The sequence below is a fragment of the Stigmatopora argus genome, chromosome 1 (genome assembly GCF_051989625.1).
Source record: "Stigmatopora argus isolate UIUO_Sarg chromosome 1, RoL_Sarg_1.0, whole genome shotgun sequence".
NCBI lineage: Eukaryota > Metazoa > Chordata > Actinopteri > Syngnathiformes > Syngnathidae > Stigmatopora > Stigmatopora argus.
In genome coordinates, this window is record NC_135387.1 from 23,409,500 (window position 1) to 23,433,071 (window position 23,572).

At 40.0% G+C, this 23,572-nt stretch overlaps 2 protein-coding genes across 6 annotated transcripts in view; one reads left to right on the plus strand and one right to left on the minus strand.

Annotated features, from left to right (window-relative positions):
- Positions 1–8,912, plus strand: part of cacna1db (calcium channel, voltage-dependent, L type, alpha 1D subunit, b) — a 50,890-nt gene extending 41,978 nt beyond the window's left edge. For all 5 annotated transcript variants that reach the window (XM_077609858.1, XM_077609863.1, XM_077609889.1 and 2 more), the window contains 15 exons: positions 518–677; positions 768–895; positions 1,120–1,216; positions 1,576–1,678; positions 1,788–1,889; positions 4,381–4,517; positions 4,702–4,818; positions 4,917–5,350; positions 5,608–5,625; positions 6,242–6,367; positions 6,526–6,683; positions 7,343–7,455; positions 7,529–7,663; positions 7,767–7,952; positions 8,098–8,912. In XM_077609858.1, coding sequence (XP_077465984.1) covers positions 518–677; positions 768–895; positions 1,120–1,216; positions 1,576–1,678; positions 1,788–1,889; positions 4,381–4,517; positions 4,702–4,818; positions 4,917–5,350; positions 5,608–5,625; positions 6,242–6,367; positions 6,526–6,683; positions 7,343–7,455; positions 7,529–7,663; positions 7,767–7,952; positions 8,098–8,379 — 2,296 coding nt within the window. In that variant the 3' untranslated portion in view covers positions 8,380–8,912. The remainder of the gene's footprint in view (positions 1–517; positions 678–767; positions 896–1,119; positions 1,217–1,575; positions 1,679–1,787; positions 1,890–4,380; positions 4,518–4,701; positions 4,819–4,916; positions 5,351–5,607; positions 5,626–6,241; positions 6,368–6,525; positions 6,684–7,342; positions 7,456–7,528; positions 7,664–7,766; positions 7,953–8,097) is intronic.
- Positions 8,913–14,193: 5,281 nt separating this feature from the next.
- Positions 14,194–23,257, minus strand: chdh (choline dehydrogenase). Its single transcript, XM_077617558.1, has 9 exons — positions 22,843–23,257; positions 21,787–22,017; positions 21,203–21,369; positions 20,905–21,056; positions 19,967–20,096; positions 19,752–19,886; positions 18,846–18,988; positions 16,645–16,747; positions 14,194–16,573 (listed from the first exon to the last, which is right to left on the minus strand). The coding sequence occupies exons 1-9, from the start codon at positions 23,223–23,225 to the stop codon at positions 16,155–16,157; spliced, it is 1,863 nt and encodes a 620-aa protein (XP_077473684.1). The 5' UTR covers positions 23,226–23,257; the 3' UTR covers positions 14,194–16,154.
- Positions 23,258–23,572: the final 315 nt, after the last annotated feature.

Sequence of the window (23,572 nt, forward strand, 5' to 3'; positions counted from 1 at the left end):
TAAAAACACAGCAAAAATTGATTAAAAAATAACAATTATTGATTTAAAAGGGGGAAAATCAGGAAATTTAATATACATCTATACCAAGGGTGTCAGACTCGGGTTGGTTCGCGGGCCGCTTTGACGTCAACTTGATTTCACGTGGGCCGGACTATTTTAGATATAATATTTAGATTTTTTAAAATAAATGGATTAAAAGAACTGGATTAAAAGCCCTGAATATTCAGTTTTTATAGATCTAAAACAATGTTTATTTGATCTTTTTTATATATTTTTTGATTTTACAAAATGATTTTTGAACTAAAAACACAGAAAAAATGGATTAAAAAATTACAATTATTGATTTAAAAGGGGGAAAATCTGGAAATTTAATATACATCTATACTCTTCATTTTAATTTGATCCTAAAACAGAAAGTCAGCACTCATGATTTACTTTCCCGGGCCACACAAAATGATGCGGCGGGCCAGATTTGGCCCCCGGGCCGCCACTTTAACACATGTCTTCTAACTAATAGATGTGCAACGGGCGAGGCCTGGCAGGAGATTATGCTGGCCTGTCTCCCCGGGAAGTTGTGCGATACCGAATCGGACTACAACCCCGGCGAGGAGAAAACTTGCGGCAGTGGCTTTGCCATCATCTATTTCATTACTTTCTACATGCTCTGCGCTTTTCTAGTGAGCTTGACACATTCCGCAAAATAACACAGCAGCAGTAAAAAAAAATCGATATATGTCAAATGAATCAACTCAATTTTCTGGTTGCAGATTATTAACCTGTTTGTAGCCGTCATCATGGATAACTTTGACTATCTCACACGAGATTGGTCCATTCTTGGGCCTCATCATCTCGATGAATTTAAGCGGATCTGGTCCGAATACGACCCAGAAGCAAAGTAAGTACTCGGGTCTTTGCAATTTAACATTGTGCAGCTGTGTTTAACCTCTCCGATAGTTAGATTTGGGTCTCTTGACTAAAACATAGTTACAGTTTGCGGTTTTAAAGATGCTAGGAAATTTTGAGTCTCACTCACTGCAGTCTCTGATTGGCTATTCTTGCCGTGATGTCAAGTATATTCTGGTTGTAGTCTTTCTATTTAGTGCTTTGATTTCCTGGCAGGGGCCGGATAAAACATCTGGATGTTGTGACCCTGCTGAGGAGAATCCAACCTCCCCTTGGTTTTGGCAAGCTGTGTCCACACAGGGTGGCATGCAAGGTGATATAATTTTGCAGTATGTGAAATTAAACGTTATGCGTCATTGTTAGATTTTTGAATGTGTTAGGTTTGGACACTTAATGACATCTGTCATAAACATTCATGTTTATGAATGGTAAGATATCAAGATGACATGGTCATAAGGAGCATTCAAATAAAGTGTTACCCGCGTTACAGGAAAAATGTGTCACGTTTGAAATCAATGAGGGATAGCGGGCTGAAAAGCCACCCAAATTCCATCACTTTTAACCAGTGATTGTATTACTATAGTACACACATATTTCAAATGTTAGAGCAAGGAAATAGGGAGTCCTTGGCATGAATTACCAGTCTGATGTTGGATTTATGACCATTTTCAGCGTCTGGTTGCGATGAACATGCCCCTGAACAGCGATGGCACCGTCATGTTCAATGCCACATTATTTGCCCTGGTACGCACTGCTCTAAAGATCAAAACAGAAGGTAACCAAGTAAATTCAATGAAAATGATCTTTATATATTCTCATGAAATTGTTTTGATTGGTAGCCATGGAATATAAGCACATTTCCCAGCTTGCATGTTGTCTTCAAGGTAACTTGGAACAAGCTAATGAGGAGCTAAGAGCGGTGATCAAGAAGATTTGGAAAAGGACTAGCATGAAAATGTTGGACCAAGTAGTACCCCCTGCAGGTGGTGAGTGTTCACTACACACACCACAGAAATACCAGGTTCACAAAATAACGCTCTCTATTGCATCTACTCATTTGGAAGTCAAATGTAAAGTCTTTTTTTGTCAACTCACAATATTTTTTTGGGGGAAACTATTAGTCCTGATTTTCCAGTAAGACTAAAAAGTACTGGCATAATTCCTTTCCAAATTTCTGAATGGTAAAATATGCTATTCTCCAAATTGCCTAAGAAACAAACAACTATAATTACAACAGCATCGGTTTTCAGACTTTTTACACACTGGTACCAGCATTATGACCTACATTATAATACAATAGCTTAGTATAGATCGAAGTTTAAATTAAAAATGAGAAGGAATTGTTTTCCAAAAAATATTTGTTATTATAAGTCATTTTTACAATATGCAAATTCTGGGCATTATTTAAAATAAATGATGAATGTGTGCCATTTGTTACTGCTGATTATCTTTCTATCTGTTTGCATGTAGTTGCAACCCCAATTTGCTGACCTGCTATAGTGCTGTGTGCTTTGAATGCCATACATTTTTAACTGCATGCTTATGGCTTGACTCTCAACTTGTCTTTTTCTGTCATTTGATTTGTCAAGCTTCTTTTTCTCACAGCTTGCTTTGCTCTGTCCAACATTTTCCCATCTTTTCTCTTTCTGCTACCCTGAGCTTCCTGGGCAGTTCTGTTTTAGAATGGTGGCTTGATAGCTAGCAAATATATGTGCATATATATGTTGAGTACATTGTTGTATGTCGCAAGGAAATCTTCTGTAGCTTTAAGATGGATCATCATCATAAGGCACTCAAAAAACGAGGCATACTTTGACAGTCCATCTTCTAGGACCCACCACCCTTACTTGGTTCTACACTTTTGCAAATGGCCCAAGTAATGGTGCTGATGAACGTGCATTTCCTGACCACATGATACAACCCAAGTTCAGTTTTACTCCTCATTGAGATTCAGATTTCAGCCTATTTTACTCTTAGCGGCGCTTACGCTACCTGCTTTTCATGGCTCGCTAATTCTTCAGACGTGCAACTCCAAATACTGGCTTCGGATAGAGGCACATACCGTATTTTCACGACTATATGGCGCATCGCATTTTAAGCCGCAGTGTCAGTAACGAGTGCTATTTCTGTATTTGACACACACAAAAGACGCATCGCATTTTAAGCCGCAGTGTCAGTAACGAGTGCTATTTCTGTATTTGACACACACAAAAGACGCATCACATTTTAAGGCGCACCCACTGAATGGTGGTGCGCTAAAGGGAATGTCAACAAAACAACAAGATCATTCAGCCAAACTTTATTAATAGATTACAAATCAGCTTTCTGACAACTCCATTCACTCCCAACACGAATAAACAACAGTTTTTTTTATTTTCTCCGAGGTTAAAGTATCAGTATTTTCGTGACACAGTAATAGCATAATAACTCATGTTGAACAGGTGGGCATCTCACCAAAGTCGTCATTAATCGAGTCAGTAATTTCTGCCCTCCTGAAAGCTCGGACCACAGTTGAAACTTCCACTGGGAATGACGACGAACATAGAATTAATGTGCTTGATCAAACTAAATGCAACGCTGTTTTATATATCTCAGCATTCACTGGCGCACCGGAAATAGAGTCTGGGGCTGCTTACCGTAGTTGCCAGAGCTGTTGCGGTTCGATATTTAACCATATATATATATATATATATATATATATATATATATATATATATATATATATATATATATATATATATATATATATAGTTCGCAGTCTAGCTTTGAATGCTCTGTTGATGCCAACATCTAGCGGCAGGATTTCTTTTGTAAATCCAACCGGAATGACGGCGAGCACCAAATTAGTGTGCTCGCCGTCACACTGGGTGTATTGACAAAAGAACTATATATCCCAGCAGTCACTGCGCAGTACTTTTTCTACGGGGAAAATAGTAAGAGTCGGGGGCTGCTTGCCGTAGTTGTGAGAGCTGTAGAGGATGGTGTACCCTATCGACTGATTTATTTTATTTTATCGTGATAACAATTTTAGTATTGGTCCTTATATAAAGCGCACTGAATTATAAGGCGCCCTGTCTATTTTGGAGAAAATTTAACACTTTTAAGTGTGCCTTATAGTCGTGAAAACACGGTAGTATCATATAACCCTCAAACACAAAAAACAAAAAAAGGTTGGAGTCTTCTCTCTTTTGTGTTGATTTTTCATCTAATTGTCCCAACATGGTTAAACATAACTCCGTATGTAAACATGAATAAATCAAGGGTCTATTGATATTCCTCTGATGAGCCTAATTTCCTGGATTGTAGTGTGAGAGGTATTGGAAATCCTTCACCTGAGTGAATCAGACCTTGTGAGCTTCCCTTCATTTCGAGCTAGTTTTGTTTTAGTTTGCATGTCGTCTCTCAACACAACAGCAGTGTTGTTACTTCTTTGGTGTTGATTCGGTAGGCCTCGGTGTGTCTGGTCTGTTCACTCAGATGACGAGGTAACAGTGGGGAAGTTCTATGCCACCTTCTTGATACAGGACTACTTCAGGAAGTTCAAGAGGCGCAAAGAGAAAGGCCTTGTGGGTAGGCGTTCATTCGACAGGATTAACACCACCATGGCCCTGCAGGTAAGCACAATTGCGCTTATCGTCCTTCCTGAGCTTTATTATTATTAAGCCTTCCAGTTTTTCTTTTTTGGTGTGCAGCAATTTAAAAAAAAACGCAATCAACCTCTCGAGACCAATTTTCTAACTCAAATATTCCCGTCACATTCTATTTAATTCATATAACAATCATATAACATCTTTACAGGCCGGCCTGCGCACACTACATGATATCGGACCTGAGATCCGTCGCGCCATATCATGTGACTTGCAGGACGAGGGTCTTATCGATTTGACCGCGGAGGAAGACGATGGAATTCACAGGGTATCTCGCGTTTTTATCATCATGCAAACTAAATTGAGGCAGAAAGATAGTTTCATTTTTTAATCGTACTGTACTGTAACCATGGCATCACTTTGCAGCGCAATGGCGGCCTTTTCGGTAACCATGTCAACCAGGTCAATACGACCATGCAAGGCTCCGGACACCCGACCACTGTCACACAACGTCCTCTGCAGATCCTCCCCTTTTCCGGAAGCCCCTCACTAGAAGCCCCCCAAGCGGATCCAAGGGTCGATGATAGAAGCGAGGAGACGGAAATCGCCTCCTCACCTGTCCAGTATAATAATCACCACCACGCCTCTCCTATATCTGACTACTCCTGCTTTAACTCCAATCACCAACAAATAGCCGTACCATCCAACGCCAACCTAAACAACGCTAACCTGCCAATGCTTCTCTCAGTGACCCTTGGAAGGAAGCAAAAATGTTTGTTAGCAACAGACAGTCCGTCATCTGTCAAAACATACTCACCGGTGTCTACCCGCAGAAGGCCCTGGAAATCACTTTCCATTAGGTGAGTTCATTTTGTCCATGTCAGATGTTGGTTCATTTACATTTTGATGCCATGACTTTCAATTCTGGTAAAAATCTAACCAAACATTCATAATCAACTGCCAGTAACGCAACAGAGCCTTCTATAATTGTGGATACAGGCAATGCTAATGCTATGTGTTCACGGATTTGCTTCTTCATTCTTTTTCTGCTCTGGATCTCCTATTCGTTTAACCCATTGCGCTTGGGTGACCTGTTGCACTCCTCACCTTGGACCAGGAGGCGCTGCTACATTAGGTAGAGTATTATTCATGAACATATCAAGTGAAAAGCATGATATACAGTCGTACCTCTACTTACGAAATTAATTGGCTCCCGAACCTTTTTCGTAACTTGAAAAATTTGTAAGTAGATGTGTACTTTATATGTAATTTCTCTCATTCGTTTCACGGTCCTCACACAACTGCGAAGTAAACCCTTTAAAATTGGTCTGTGTCCCAATTTTGTATGAAAGATGTGAGGAAACACAAAAATGAGAGAAAATTATAAGGAAATGATTTATTAATGTCTTAAAACAAATAAAGCATAAGAAAATGTGCCCTGCACCACTAAAATTGTTCCCTTCGCGGCTGTTATAATGGGAAATGTGATACCTAAGTTTGTCCCCCAGATGGCGACAAAAGCCCCTCCTACCATGGCAAAAAGCCATCCACTTTGAAGTACTACATTTTAGACTTTTACGTGTGTCCTACGTTTTGATGTCCATTTTTGTCAATGAATTAGCAAAAACAATACACATCCCAGAAATGATATGTCCACTGTCGGCAAACATGATCACGAATTTCTGCAAATAGAACACACTTTTGGTAATGGGAATGATTGAGATCTCATTGACCTCGCGTTGGCTTTCCAGGTCAGAGGTTGGCAGGGGATGCCAGACCCCCGTTTCCCCGTCGGAGCCACGAGAAGCAGACAGTGATGAAGAACACGCATCAGGGGAGTACTACTACAGTGGAGATGAGTCCCACGAAGATGAGCGGTACGATCACACGTTCATTTCATCCATCCAAACAGAAAATCCAATCTGTGTTTTGTACTTTTTTGCCTGTTTTTGACCCACGAATCAACCATTCTCCAAACATGTCATGTATACATTATTCATATAAATGTGCATTTTTCTTTGTTTCATTATTACAGGCTGTCCAACCCAGACTCCCACAAAAAAGATGGTGAATTTGATGCAGAGTTGTCAAGCCTGGAGCAACACTCAGATTGTTTCTATGATGATGACCAGCAACCCATTTGCCAAGATGACAAGCAGTCACCTCGCCGATGGCTTTTAGCATCACCTAAAGGTGACGGCTTAGCCTGACCTAGTTTTCCTTTAAAAAAAAAAAAAATACACGAAAATTCCATAATATGATAGTTCCAATACACGAGTTCCAGTATATCAAACATGACAAGTGTATAAGGGTAATAATAATCATTTTCAAGCTGAACAATGTCACAATTTCGTGCAATCCAAGAGATATTCAATGGTAATTTGATTTATTTTGGTCTTTTCCTTTGTACTGTGAGCCAAAACGCAGAATATAGGCAAGCTTCAGCACCTGTTTGGATCGCAGTTGCACAGCTTTAAAGTTTACAGTGTAAACCTTTTTCAAGACAAGATGACAGGCTAATCTACCGTATACAAATGTGTTACTTTGAAGGGAAAATCTTAAGAAAAATCATTGCACGTGGTATTTCTGAGCTACTGAATGAATCAAAGGCACATTATTAGGGTCAATATCACAAGGTAGTAAGGCAGTTTGTTTTCTTACTGCAAAACAGAAAATAACCAACAAGTAGTAAATGTTAATTTGACGAATTCTACTGGTGAAAAATAGTATAACAACGCTGTTTTGTGCGCATATAAGCCGGATCCTTCATTCAGTCATCATTTCTTTAGTTACAAATACGGCTTATATGCGAGAAAATACGGTATACAACGTGTTGGTGTGTGTCCGCGCAGCCCTCAACAAACCGACCTTCAGTTTCGAGTGCCTGCGCCGAAGAAGCAGTCAGGAGGAAGCTCCGCCTTCTCCTTCTTGCACAGCTCTTCCACTGCACCTGTTGCAGCAACAGGTAAGAGTTCTTCCAAATACATTTATTCGTATTTACGCCCCTTTTTCACATTTCGGTGTCCTTTTATCATCAGGTTATGGCAGTGGCTGGTCTGGATGCCAGTAAACTTCAGCGCCTTTCTTCCACGCGGTCTGTGTACTCCTGGGTCACACCCCCTGCTTCCCCTCTAGCCTATGATTCGTCGCCCTGCTACACTCCCCTCATACAGGTGTGCATGGAAGATTGGAGATATTTTAAACGCTTATGCTACAGAAAATGGATGAAAACACTTACACCCAAACTCACCACGTGCGTTCGTGTCTCTCTCATAGGTGGACTGGAGAAGTTCAGGAAGTGTTGGCAACATTCCAGCTTCCATGAAGAGGAGTTCTTGGTACACAGACGGACACGATAGCGCCACCCATGGCGAACACTCGCCATCACAACTCCAGCTTCCTGTTAAGAATTGCTCACGTTTCCTGAAGAAGGGAGGCAGTGCCAACAGTCTAGTGGAGGCTGTGAGTGTTTTTTATCCATCACTAGCAGAGAGTTGACATCAGCACTGGGCGTGGGTTTTGTTTGGGTTTCATTCAATACAAAAATACAACTGATAGTCCGGTGCGATTTTTTGTTGTTGTCCATTTTCTAAATTCTTGGTTGCAGGCGTTGATCTCTGAAGGTCTGGGTAAATACGCCATGGACCCCAATTTTGTGTCCGCCACCAAACACGAGATCGCGGACGCCTGCGAGATGACCATCGACGAGATGGAGAGCGCCGCGGCTCATCTGCTGAACGGCAGCCTGGCCGACACGAGCGGCGACGCGGCGTTAAACGCGGTTCCTGTCGCGCACAACGTGCGGGATTTCAGCGACGAGGAGACGTACGTGGCCGTGAAACGAGAGGAGGATCTACAGGATGAGATGATTTGTGTCTCGTCACTATAGCAGTAACCGACTTCAGATTTTTTTTTTTTTTAATTTTGCTGCTTTTTCACACTAAATGAATAGGTGTGCTCCTAGAAATTCACGACATGCAAAAGAAGTGCCTTGTTTTCTCTTTTTACACAAAGAAAAGAAGACCTCTGATGAAAACAAATATCAATACAAGAACACTCGTGTGTATTGAATTCATTTCTTTCTTCATGAATGGTGACGGTTGACATCATGTTGCTCTGCAAAAAGTCATTGCGAATCCTTTAAATTCACAACACCAACAAACTAAACAAAAGCAACGATCATTATGGCTGATAGGTTTATTAATAGATATACTTTAATAAAAACAGAGAGACATTGTTGACATATTCCAGCGTTAAAACTTGCAAGTGAGAATCAGTCCTGGCTCGTCCTCGCCACCGGAGCATTCTAAAGAAACGGCATCCTCCTCTATCCATTTAGTCGCGCATAATCAAAACACTTAAGGTAATCTGATTCAAACAATTGCATAAGCTAACCGAATAACACAATTAAGGTCAAAAAACAACTGCCACAACAATTGCATATCAGGTCGGAAACCAAAAACACCTGCGTAAGAATTTGCACAAGTAAGCATAATAATTATAATAATTTTCATACAAGGTGACCCGAGCGACAGTATTTTTAAACAATATGCGAGTATTTTCGGAAGTTGATTCGATTATCGCTATCTGCCGGAATCCAAGTCAAAGCAATTTAAGAGTCCTTCACAGATCTTCATTGCGTACTCAGATCAACAGTCCTCGGCCCGGAACATGGTGACCTGTCCGGTCAATAGTCCTGAAAACAATTAAATGTCCTCGAAGCCAGCTGTGGGGGGAAGTGTCCTTGTTATATCGAGCTTTCCTCTTCGTAAGAATGATATAATAATAGGCACATATTTCACAATATGCACATATATAATAATATCCGAGAATAACCCCAACAATGGCCATAAACCAAGTGTCATAGAGTGGGGATTCCAAATATTTTCTTGCACACTAGTAACTGTGTTTATCTGTCATACAGTGGAAACACCATCAAAAATAATGATCATACATGTGTAAAAGACTTACTGATTTATTTATTTCTGTTAAATTCCTCCTTAACTTAATGTTCACTGTTCTTCTATCCATACTTTCTAATTCAGCTGATGTTTTTCAGTGCAATGTCCAAAGTTTTCTTATCGGGATCATTTTCTCATGAGAATTATTTTCAGTTAGAAAATAATGCAAGTCTTTTACTTTTGAGGTTCCGCTTTGTATGCTTAGTTTCAGGGTGCAGGAATCTGATTTAATCACTGGCTAGAATTGGGAAAAAAACATATCAGTAAACAGCGCAGTCCAGGAATGCCATTAAACAAATATAAGTTGACGTCTTAATAACTAACAGGCTTACCTATTTTCTTTTTGTAAAATAGTGAGTTAACTGTAATGATTAATTAAACATTTCTGATATGAAAAAAAAATCAACCTGCAATTTTGGACCCATACAAAATAAGACATAAATAACTGCTGTAAAATATTAAGAATGAGTTTTCAAAGTCAGTCAATGTATAATTTGTTGAATAGGTTCCAGTTTCAGGGTTACAAAGTTGATCATGCAATCAAGCACAGCAATCTCGCCTAATAAATATATTGCTTACCTCACAAATAACATATACTGTACAGTACATTTTATGAATTCACAATCTAAATACAGTGCCATGAAAATTTGTCCCCTTCACAATTTTTGGGACAGTTTTTACTCATTGTTTAAATTTATCATACAAAAAAATATCTCGTAAACACAAAATCTCTTTAAAATAGTGCTTTTATTCGTCAAGAAAAGAAAAAGAAAAACTTAAAAGTTACTCCTCCTGAGTTAAAAGTTTAATTGGCCTTCTTGTTCACTGCATTTTTGACAAAACTGAGTTCACATTAGCATTTTTTTACACTCAAGACTAATTCTGTCCATGCTAATTTTAGCAAGTAGCTACTTAAATCAGCTAGCTAAAAATCTTAAAAACGTGGAGCTAAACACCACAATGAAAATATTGAATTAAAAGAATTAAACTAACATCTACAAGTTGAAATGGTATTACATAGCAATTTCTAAACTATGGACAGGTTTTTCAGGGAACTGAACAGAAAATTGTATGAAAAAACACCTTGGCCTTTTATTTTTTGTGTGGTTTATGTTAAAATCACTCCCAAAACAGATTTAATACAATTTTGTCACATAATTTATTATTTCCAATTGCAATGATAACGACAGCTGTACTACTACTACTACTACTACTACTACTACTACTAATAATAATCAAAGGGCTTTTTGAAACGTGAAACCAAAAAACAGAAACTTAACGTGTACACAAATGTTTATTCGAACCAACTCAGGATTTCCACCATTTTAAATATATTTTAATGGGAACCTAAATGTAACATTCCCAAATTTAAGGTAATAAAATTATCTCCTTGCTAAATAATCACGGCATTTAAAGTGATAGATTAATCTATTTTCCAAAAGACTATGCTGTTTTTTGTCTTTTTTAAAAATAATTTTGTGTTTTTGAACAATCAAGTGTATGCCAAATTCATCAATTTCTGACACACCAGAAGTTCAAAAATTGCAATTGACTTTGCCATAAATGAGTTTAAATGGAGAGAAACCAGTAACACCAACAAAAGATTAACTGCAGTTGTTATTGGTGTTAAATTTTGTGCGGGATGTACAGTTGTATTTCATGTTTTGGAAAGTTCTGCGTAAACACATTTATTTATTGTAAGGTAAATTTCCTGTTTTTTACATAACTGTGGTTACAAAATAAAACATCATCTCATATCAGCGTTTGTTGCACATACATTTTGTAAGACTGCCAAACAAATGTCGGAGGGGGAAAAATTGAATATGGTTATAAAGGAGATGTTAACCCTTTCAGAGATAGTGGACGTATATTGAAAATTTGACAAAAAGTCACGTACTGACTCAGGAAGGAAAACAACTGTCGACTTGTGATTGATCACTGCAGATAAAACAAACCAGAAATGCTATGTTTTCAATTTATGAACTATAGAATGAAGCTTGCCAGTAAATTTACAGATCAAACATTAGTGTTTAGAGCTTAAAATAGCCTTGTTGATTTTTATTCAGGGGGACGTCTGTCATTTTCATGTGTTCGCCTTAGACCACGTGTCAAAGTGGCGGCCCGGGGGGCAAATCTGGCCCGCCGCCTCATTTTGTGTGGCCCGGGAAAGTAAATCATGAGTGCCGACTTTCTGTTTTAGGATCAAATTAAAATAAAGAGTATAGATGTACAGACGCTCCCCTACTTACGAACAATCAACTTACGAACAACGGTAAATGTTCGCAAGTCCAATTTTGTATTTGATACGTTGCACAAAGTTTGCAAATCAATTGAATGATGCCATACAGTGCTACCGCATCATTTATGATGAAAAAAAGAAGAAACTGTGCAATCGTCATTAGGTCGCTTCTTTTGGCCAGTTTCTAATACATACATCTCTCTCTCTACAGTACTGTACATATTCTCTCCATTTTTTTTTTTTTTTCAGTACAAACCAATGCGTGTTACTTATACAAGCCTTAAACATACAAATGCACTTATATAAACCTTCAATATACTTATATCGGCCTTAAACATAAATTATAATACAAAATATAGCACTGAATCAACTTACAAACAAATTCAACTTATGAACAATCGCTCGGAACCAATTAGTATAGTAAGGCTTTTTTTCCTAAAAAAACGACATAGTATAGTATGGCTTTTTTCCCCCTAAAAAAACGACATAGTATAGCATGGCTTTTTTTCTTGAAAAACGACATAGTAGAGGAAGGCTTTTTCCCTAAAAAACGACATAGTATAGTATGGCTTTTCCCCCTAAAAAACGACATAGTATAGTATGGCTTTTTTCCTTTAAAAAACGACATAGTATAGTATGGCTTTTTTTCTTTAAAAACGATATTGTATAGTAAGGCTTCTTTTCTTAAAAAACTACATAGTATAGTAAGGCTTTTTTTCTTTAAAAAAATGACATAGCAAGTAAGGCTAAGAGAGTCGGAGAATAAATCTGACTTCTGATTCTTCACCTTCTAGTTGTTGCTGTGGTCCACTGGCAAAATCATTGGGTCAGAATATGAGGTGGGAATCAGGAGTGAGTTCAATTCCACTTGTTGCAATTCTCAAATTGTTTATTGAGGTAATGAAAAGGATAAATACAACTTCCAACTTTACTGTGGTGCAGTGGCAAAGACAATGGGTCAGAACTTCAGGTGGACTCCAGTTCAAATCAGAAGTGAGTTTGATTCCACTCTTTGCAATTCTCAAATTGTTTATTGAGGTAATGAAAAGGATAGATATAACTTCCAATCACATCATTTCAGAAGACACTGGTCCAGTGGCAAGAACAATGGGTTGAAATTGAAGTTGGACACACGTTCAAATCTGGAGTGAGTTCAAGTCCGCTCGTTGCAAATCTCAAATTGTTTATTGAGGTGATGAAAATGATAAACATAACTTCCAATCATCTCATTTCAGAAGTCACTGTGGTCCAGTGGCAAAGACAATGGTCAGACAGACCTCAAGTTAGTGGATTTGACTGCCATGTGGGAAATGGGGTTCGAATCCCGCTCTCGTTTGACTAATCACTACACTAGTAGTTCAGTAAATGGGTAATCCTTTTTTCATTCAAATAAAGACTTAGTCATTTTTTTTCAGCAAAACAATATTTCCGGTCAGCCTTTGGCTGACCGGAAGACAGTTGGGAGGGGGGGGTTTCCTGGTGGTGTTCGACAGTCAGCCTTCGGCTGACTGCCGACACCATACAGTTGTTGACTGGCGACACCGGGACGTGAACCCTCGACACCCATGTCGCAGGCAGGTGACTGACCCACTACACCACGAGGCGGCCCGCCTATACATGATTGGAAGTTATATTTATCCTTTTCATTACCTAAATAAACAATTTGAGAATTGAACTCATTCCTGATTTGAACTTGAGTCCACCTGAAGTTTTGACCCATTGTCTTTGCCACTGGACCACAGTGACTTCTGAAATGATGTGATTGGAAGTTATATCTATCCTTTTCATTACCTAAATAAACAATTTGAGAATTGCAAAGAGTGGAATTTAACTCATTCCTGATTTGAACTTGAGTCCACCTGAAGTTCTGACTGATTGTCTTTGCCACTGGACCACAGTGACTTCTGAAATGATGTGATTGGAAGTTATATCTATCCTTTTCATTACCTCAATAAACAATTTGAGAATTGCAGAGTGGAATTGAACTCGAGTCCACCTGAAGTTCTGACGCATTGTCTTTGCCACTGGACCACAGTGACTTCTGAAATGATGTGATTGGAAGTTATATCTATCCTTTTCATTACCTCAATAAACAATTTGAGAATTGCAAAGAGTGGAATTGAACTCGAGTCCACCTGAAGTTCTGACGCATTGTCTTCGCCACTGGACCACAGTGACTTCTGAAATGATGTGATTGGAAGTTATATCTATCCTTTTCATTACCTCAATAAACAATTTGAGAATTGCAAAGAGTGGAATTGAACTCGAGTCCACCTGAAGTTCTGACCCATTGTCTTTGCCACTGGACCACAGTGACTTCTGAAATGATGTGATTGGAAGTTATATCTATCCTTTTCATTACCTCAATAAACAATTTGAGCATTGCAAAGAGTGGAATTGAACTCGAGTCCACCTGAAGTTCTGACCCATTGTCTTTGCCACTGGACCACAGTGACTTCTGAAAGTTTCAGTTTCTAATACATAAATCTCTCTCTCTCTACAGTACTGTACATATTCTCTCCATTTTATTAAATGTTTTTTTTTCAGTACAAACCAATGCGTGTTACTTATACAAGCCTTAAACATACAAATGCACTTATATAAACCTTCAATATACTTATATCAGCCTTAAACATAAATTATAATACAAAATATAGCACTGAATCAACTTACAAACAAATTCAACTTATGAACAATCGCTCGGAACCAATTGCGTTCGTAAGTAGGGGAGCCCTCTGTATATTAAATTTCCTGATTTTCCCCTTTTAAATCAATAATTGTCATTTTTTAATCCATTTTTTTCTGTTTTTAGTTCAAAAATCATTTTGTAAAATCAAAAAATATATAAAAAAAGATAAAATAAACATTGCTTTATATCTATAAAAAATGAATATTCAGGGATTTTAATCCAGTTCTTTTAATCCATTTATTTACAAAAAATCTAAATATATCTAAAATAGTCCGGCCCACATGAAGCCGAGTTGACGTTAAAGCGGGCCGCGAACCAACCCGAGTCTGATACCCTTGCCTTAGACATTTGTCTTCAATTAATCCACCACAAACATTTTTGGAATGTGTGGAAAACATTGCGAGCAAGAGAAAAACATATCAAGTCCAGAGAGGAGGGACTGAACCAAAAATTGAAATGTCAGACATAATTGTGAGGCGATGAGGCGATAAATTGTGATGGCTTAAAATAGTGTTGTTGTCGTTGTTTTAGTTTATTGTAGCGATTCAGGGGGAAGAGTGTCATTTTCATGTGTTTGCGATGAGCGGAAGTTTATCAGAGCTAACACTTGTCTTCAATTAATCCAGCATGAATCCTTTTGGAATGTGTGGAAAATATTGCAAGCGAGAGAAAAGCATTTCAAGTCCACAAAGGAGGGACTGAACCAAAATTACTGCATAGAGTTCATTTAACATAAAAGGCTTATCTGAGAAAATATTTTTCTTTAAAAAAAAAAAAATCTTCTACATCTGTCTGCTGAGTTAAGCACAATTGAATCCAAATTGATTCAAACATGAAAAACCGCTCAACATTGTCATCTTTTAGAGTTGTTTATTTTAAAAGTGGTTTTCGTTCAAATCTCTGAAATGTTTCTGCGGTAAAATTGTATGTTTGACAATACAGAGATTGAATTTTCTATTGGTTTAAGTTAGGGGTGGTGAACATGTGGCTCTCGAGTTGCATGCGGCTCCCGGCCAAAATAAATGCGACTTCTCATATTTTGTATATACTGTGGCTCTTTGCCTTGTTTTATATCCCTATTTAATTCTCTCTTAAAGCACACTCAAATTCATCAGGGCCCATTAAAAACAAATATATATATTTTTAAATAATTTGACTTTTTTAATGTTGATTTTGATGTCAACTGTGGCTCAGTTTTTTGGCCCTTTGTGTGTAACTTGTTCGCCAACATTGGTTTGGTCGCCGGATGTTTGGTCGCCCGGACGTTTGGTCGCCGGACGTTTGGTCGCCGGACGTTTGGTCGCCGGACGTTTGGTCGCCGGACGTTTGGTCGCCGGACGTTTGGTCGCCGGACGTTTGGTCGCCGGACGTTTGGTCGCCGGACGTTTGACAACATGACAGAGTTTACTGTTGAAACCAGCTCTCAAAATTATATTGATGAGAGAGAGAGTTTAATATCTAAATATCTACTGTTGAAACCAGCTCTCAAAATTATATTCACCCGGGCGACCAAACGTCCGGCGACCAAACGTCTGGGCGACCAAACGTCTGGTCATGCCTCGGTTTAGGTGAACTGCAACTGATTATGTTAAAATAAATGTACATAACATTGTATTAAATCGATCAAAGGGCCTGGAATCATTGAATCGAGTTGACTTTGTAAAATTGGCAAATATCGCGTTATGGCCCGAAGAATCGCTAACGCTTCGTGTCGCCGCGAAATGAGCAAATGTTTAACCGATTGCTCGATAATCACCGAGAGGCGGGTCCAGACTTTATCTTTGAGTGTCGAGCGTCGGCGGCTGGTAGACTGGAACTTGCGGGTCCACGAGCGCCGGGCGACCTCTGATGATGTCGGCGGCCTTCTCCGCGATCATGACGGTCGGAGCGTTTAGGTTGCCGCTAACCACGCTGGGCATGACGGACGCGTCTACCACGCGGAGCCCATCGATGCCGAGCACTCGCGTCCGGGAGTCCACCACCGCCGTCGGGTCGGAAGCCTCGCCCATCTTGCACGTGCACGATGGGTGATACGCGCTGTCGGCCTTGCGGCGCACGAAGGCGTCGATGTCGGCGTCGGATTGGACGTCGGGACCGGGCTGAACTTCGTCCCCCCGGAACGGCTCGAAGGCCTTCTGGGCGAAAATCTCCCGGGAGAGTTTGACGCATTGCCTGAACTCCAAAACGTCGGCTTCTGAGAGGAGATGGCGTTGGAATGAAACGTGATATCAGACCCTTGTGACGATGAGATGGGAGAGAACGTACGCGTGGACAGATAGTTGGGCTGCAGAATGGGGTGGTCCAACGGGCTCGCGCTCTTCAGCTTCATCCAGCCAACACTCGTGCTTCTCATTGGTCCCACGTGGACCTGCAGCATAGTATTAGTATTTGTTAGAAATGGGAACAAACGCCTCCGGCCCATGCGGTCCTTAAGGGGAATTCCATGCTTGTCTTTTTTTTAACTACAGTAATACCGTGACATACGAGGAATTTGAGATACGAGTAAAATTCCGAGCAAATATTTGCCTTGAGATACGAGACAAATTTTGAGATACAAGCATAAGAGACATCCACGTGGCCAAGACGCGAGAGGCTGCTTATGATTTCTCGCCGCATCTCCCTCGCGTAAAGATCTCTACGAGCGCTGGGCGGAGCGTTGCATTTTTTCCGTGTTAGTCAGTGCAGAATTAAGGGAAACACAATGACTCTAAAGCAAACTGGTGCAACGAAGGGTAGTGCGAAGAAAAGCCGTATGATGACAATCGATATTAAGCACTAAATAATGGAAAAACAGGAGTAGTGTATGCGTGACTGAGCTGGCTCGCCAATACGTATGGAGAAGCAGGAATTTCGCCTCAAAAGCCGTGGTGGAATGCATTAACCTCTTTGCCTTGGTTATTGCACAAGAAGGTTCAAATTTAGTGTAACGTAAGATTAATTTTTTTTAAAGTGTTCTTATAGGAATCTAAGTTCATTTAAGTTAAATTTAAAGTTTATGTTATGTTAAGAGTACATCCGTCAAGTCTCTCTCTCTCTCATCCGCAAACTCCGCGTTGTATTGAATAATGTCTCATTTTATTATTAAACATCATAACCACTAGTTATTTGTTACTCTGTTAGTAGATGGTGAATTACAACCAATAAAAATGTTTTCCCATTGCAATATCCTGTTTTTTTCAGAGGGTGGGAACGAATTAATTTGTATTCAGTTCATTTCTATGGGAAACGTTGATTGGAGATACGAGTAAATCAACATACGAGCTCGGTCCCGGGACGCATTAAGCTCGTATCTCAAGGTATGACTATACCATGTCTTTATTTTAAAACCAATTAAATGTAACCAGAGTGCATTCCCTTAAATCACATGTCAAACCGATTCCGCCGAGGGCCGCATTGGGTCCTGGTCTTTGTTCCAACTGATCCAGTGCCGACATTTTAACCAATCAGGTGTCTTCTAAAATAAGTAGCACCTGACTTTAATTAACTGATTAGACTTGCAAAAGGTATCCTCTTGTTGAGTTGGAATGAAAACCTGCACCCACTGCGGCCCTTTGAGGACCGGTTTGACACTCCTGCCTTAAATGGAATAGATTTGTTATTCGATTACCAGTCCACTCCAAATAAGTCTTGCCGTGACTTCCCGTGAATGTTATTTTTTTGACAGTGTTCCACTACAGTGCACGTCTCACGTATGGTTCAGTTTGATAACGATGTCTTAGTAATGCTTCTCTGGAATTGTTGTTTTTCTTTTTCCTAAAGATGACACGTGAGTTTCATTGCATTCTTTCATCGTGGGTGTGTGTTATCTAGCCAATCATCTACCCACGCTTTCCGTTACTTTTATGACGGAAGTGTATTTCTAAAAAGCAAAAGTCTTTATATATATATATATATATATATATATATATATATACATATATACACATATATATATATATATATATATATATATATATATATATACACATATATACATATATATATATATATCTCAAGGTAGAAAACCTTTAGTTACAAGTATTTTGCAGAATTTTTTTCGCCCGTATCTCAAGGCAAAAAGCTCGAGTCATGAGTGTTTTGCAATTTTTTTTGCTTGTATCTCAAGGCAAAAAAACTTGAGTCATGAGTGTTTTGCATTTTTTTTTGCTTGTATCTCAAGGCAAAAAACCTTGAGTCATGAGTGTTTTGCAGATTTTTTTTGCTTGTATGTCAAGGCAAAAAACCTTGAGTCATGAGTGTTTCGCACATTTTTTTTTGCTTGTATCTCAAGGCAAAAAACCTTAAGTCATGAGTGTTTTGCAGATTTTTTTGCTTGTATGTCAAGGCTAAACACCTTGAGTTACGATTTTTTTTGTAGAATTTTTTTGGCCATACCTCGAGGTTTTTTTGCCTTGAGATACGAGCGAAAATATTTTCCCCCCAAAATGCCTAACTACTAAACTAAAAGAATAAATAGCTACACTCACCTGATAAGCTTCTATCTTTGAAGCAACCCGCCCGTGATCAATGACCTGGGAGGGTAGGAAGTGAAACTGAATGTCAGGATGTGGGACCCGTGCCCCACTGCGAATAAAGCCTCCGCTCTCAAGGTGTGCTGTTGCTCCGTAACCTGGGTGACATATGACAATGACAGCGGGGGAGGAATGAAACGTGCCATAATCAGATTATTTCCTGAGAACTTTCTCTGAACAATAACAGTAACTCAATGACCCTAGTAGGTTAAAAATTGATCTTTGCATCATATCCCTGGGAATTCTCAAAACATGACGTTGGCAGACTGTATCATTATATTTCACATTTCTTTTCAATATTGTATACGACTGACTAAAACATGCAATAATGTTGTTATATCTTCAACAAATTTTGAGTCAAAATTGTCATTTTTTGAGTGTATACAGCAGGGGTCAGTTTGCTTCAAGGGCCACATTAATGCCAACTAGATCGCATGTGGGCGGGACCAATTTATTTTTGCCCCAAAATGTTAACTTACTGGACGCCATTGATGATGCTAGATGTCCAATCCATTGCATTCATTCAGGGTTCGTGCAATGAATTAATTTTTGCGTCACTTCTTTTTTTTCACTTCTATTTTACGATACTTACAGGTCACTTACAGTAAATTTTGGATCATAATCTATTGATTTTGAGAAACTTTTTGGAATACTTCTTATTCGTTTGTTGGTTCCTAATGATTTTTTGGGCATTTCCAGGTGACTTTCTGTTTGTTTTGGGACATTTTAAGGTTCCTTATTAACCCATTGGTGCTCATTGCAGGCGCTGTTTTGACTGCAATTAATGAATGTGATTAGTGATTGGAACTTGACTGCATACACTTGATCTCGTGTCAAAAAAAAAAATGAACGCTAAGTTACCAGTAAACACAGAGAGCCACTCAAGGCCTATTTTAACCATGTGGAAAGGTTTCTGGGCTTTGTAGAGCGTGATGGGTTGAGTGCACCTCTGCTGAACGTACAACTCCAAATGATCCTGCAAGTTCCTGCCGACACCTGAAGAAGAAAAAAAAAAAGACTGTCCGTCGAACTCCCCTTGACGAATCTCATGATGTTTTGAATGAGGTGAAGTGCACCTGGTAAGTGTTGGACCACAGGAATGCCGTGTTCCTTGAGCTCATCGGCGTTTCCCACACCGGAAAGCATGAGAAGTTGTGGTGAGTTGATGGCACCGCCGCTCAGGATCACCTCTTTATCTGCAAAAACCTACAATGCCACTTATTGGTGAATTGATCATCATTTATTTCCAGAATATGCACTACTTTGTCAGGAGCGGCCCGTTTGTCCCTCCTGGCGTGCCGTCTGGGCAGAGCGGCTGCGGTCAATCTGCTGATTACTTCCTGTTTTGGTATTTAAACATCAATGAGTCCTAGTGTCATTGTCGGATCGTTTCCTGCATGCAGAATAACATACCTGTCAACCTCTGCCGATAACTGCCCTTATAAATGATTATGATTCCCCTTACAAACCCCCCAAAAACCTTTCAAACACCGTACGAGTCGTACAGTGTTTGTAAGGTTTTTTTGGGGTTTGTAAGGGGAATCATAATCATTTATAAGGGCAGTTATCGGCAGAGGTTGACAGGTATGGAATAAGTAATTCTACTAAACAATACATAAATAGTACGTAATACAAGAGCAGAAGGGCTCACTTGTGGGGGCTTTGGGGTGCATCGGGGTCATTGTCATTGCATGCAGGAAACGATCCGACAATGACACTAGGACTCATTGATGTTTAAATACCAAAACAGGAAGTAATCAGCAGATTGACCGCAGCCGCTCTGCCCTGACGGGACTCCAGGAGGGACAAACGGGCCACTCCTGACATACTTCCCGAAACTATTCATTGAGCTTCCATCTAATTTTATTTTGTGACAACTCCAAGTCTCCTTACAACTGTACATGCACAATTACACAATGTCAACGAAACTCATAAATACATGGAATAAGTGAAGCGTGGTGAATGATTTTCGGATGCACTGCAGCAAATAAATGAAAGCTTATCTCATTCTCACCCGTTTTTTCTCCCCTTTCTGCATATATTCCACACCTACAGCTCGATGGCCATCAAAGAGTATCTTGGTGGTCAGGCAGCGCACCTCTGCCTTCAAGTTGGGTCGGTCCAGTACTGGTCTCAGGTAGGCACTAGCTGTGCTCCACCTCTTTCCTGCAAACAAGTCATAAAATGATGAATAGCTTATTGAATTTACCCCATTTTAAAGTAATCCAAAGATCTATGTTGTTGTTGAAAACGATGCTTTCAAATATACACGAAAACGTTTCATCGGTGTAATGGTTCTTTGGCTAATTTACCATTAAATATAGTCATGTCCATCCAGCCAAAGCCTTCTTGTTGGTAACCATTCATGTCATCAGTGAAGGGGTATCCTGCCTGCTGCCCCGCCTCAATAAAAGCCATGTGAAGAGGATGGTTAGTCTTCCCCCGTGACACGTGTAGTGGGCCACTACCACCTCGGTACCTGCAAGAAAAAACAAGCAGTGCTACAGCACACTGCAGGCTGAAGGCAGTGATGAGGAGGGTCCTAAACTGACTCACGATAAGTCTACAATTAATTAATTAATTCGCTCTGATACTATTTAAATGGCCTCAAGGATTGAAAGATAGTTGCCCATGTTACAGAGCTACGAAGTTTGGAGATGATTGGTACACGAGCAACGGAAGATTAGGACTTCAAAGTAGGTGTCTACAAGAACAAGAAAAACAACAGGTACTTAAGTGCCAACTTGGCTTTTTTGTTTTTGTTTTTTTAAACCTGTGACAAATTAGCTAACCCTTTAAAGCGCAAAGCAATTATTTAAACTTTGGGTCTTGAAGGCTCCCTCGTAAAAAATTAAGTTTGAAATCAACACCAATGAATTTAGTTTTTGTTTTTTACCTGTCAGCACCCAGTTCGTGGCACTGTGCCTTCCTGAAATAAGGCAGACAGTGGTCGTAACCCCAGCCCTCTGCTCCTTCCCTCTGCCACCGGTTGTAGTCTTCAGCGTGCCCACGTATGTACACCATGGCGTTGAGCGAAGAAGAACCGCCCCAGACTCGCCCCCTTGGCCAGTACAGGACCCTGTTGTTCATGTGCTCCTGGGGCAAAGTATGGTAGTACCAATTGTACCTGTGGGAAAAGAAGAGTACTGCCAGAGTTTAGATGATGGTAATATCAGAAAGTATTCATTCATGATATTGTCACGTTTTGTTGGGGTTGGTGGATGGGTGTGTTTTCCTTGTGTGTCCTCTCCGCGTAATTGTATGCATTCCACCTTCTGGCTATCCTTCCCTTATGTGACCCAGGTATTGGTAATTGTCATCAACCAACCCCTGTCTGTGTATTTAAACCCTCTGTTTTCTTTGTGGGAGTTTTGTTTCCCGTTTCCTGGAGAGTGATGTTAGCCTGTTCATCGGTGTGCGTCTCCCCTGTTTAGCATTTTATTTTTGTTAATTTTGTCCCATTTTTTTAAAATTATTTGTATGGTTATTTTTTCATTAACATCCTGTGGTCGAGTGGTTAACATGTCAGTGTCACAGTTCTGAGATTTAGAGTTTGATCCCAGGTCTGAACCTTCATGTGTGGAGTTTGCATATTCTCCCGAGCTCATGTGGGTTTTCTCCAGGTACTCCAGTTTCTCCCCACGTTCCACCAAAAACATGCATGGTAGGATGGCTAAACACACTAAATTGCCTGTAGGTATGAGTATGGTTTCCTGTTTTCTTTTGCCCTGCGATTGGCTGGCCACCAATTCAGGAGGTAGCCTCACCAGGTGCCCATAGATTGGCTGGAATAGGCTCCAGCACCCCCCGCGACACTTGTGGGGATAATGAATGAATTTTACAGGGGAAATATCATAGGAACTGTACTTTTGAATAGCTTGTATGCAAACACAGCACCCAAACTGAACCCAATTATACGACTTGGATTCCACATAGTTACAGACTAGCGTACTTGTCGTGACAAAGGTTGTAGGTCAATGCAGCGGGCATGTGAATCTTCCATGTCAGCCGAACGCTGCCAAGTAACAAATCTTTCGGCCCGGCCTCCAGCAGCAGGACTGATTCGTGGGCATCCTCGGTGAGGCGGTTGGCGAGAACGCAGCCCGCCGATCCTGCCCCGACGATGACGTAACTGTACGATTTCTGAAAGGGTGCAGACGATGCTGGAGTCTGATGAGTACTTGAGGTCCTGACGCATCTGTGATGGGGTGAGGTGGCACCAGGGACAAACTCACAATCAGGCAAACGGGTCAAGAAGCTTCTACTTAAGGCCGACCATCTCCAACTAGCAATATGCCTCAAACCACCAAGGCACGGAGTGGCCAAAGACGACATCCTGCTGTCTAGTGGTTACTTTTCATGTAATCTTGAGCTGGGAGTGAAAACAGGAACAAATATTAGCACAGTGATGAAAACAAGTTTTATGCACATTAATCCTTGGAATATTACAGTTGCTTTTTCTTCTTCTGATTGAGCAGCCCATTCTGTGTCAAATCAAAAATATAACATTGTTTTGTAATGGTTTACGGTTGAGTGCATTTTTGGGTGGGAGTGGGGATAATGTGCAAGGGGTCACTTGTCACTTGAGATCATTTGTATTATAAATGATCATACTTCCCTATTTGACATAACACTTTGCAATTTGTGCTATTGTAAGATATTACTAGTTGTACATTTTACAT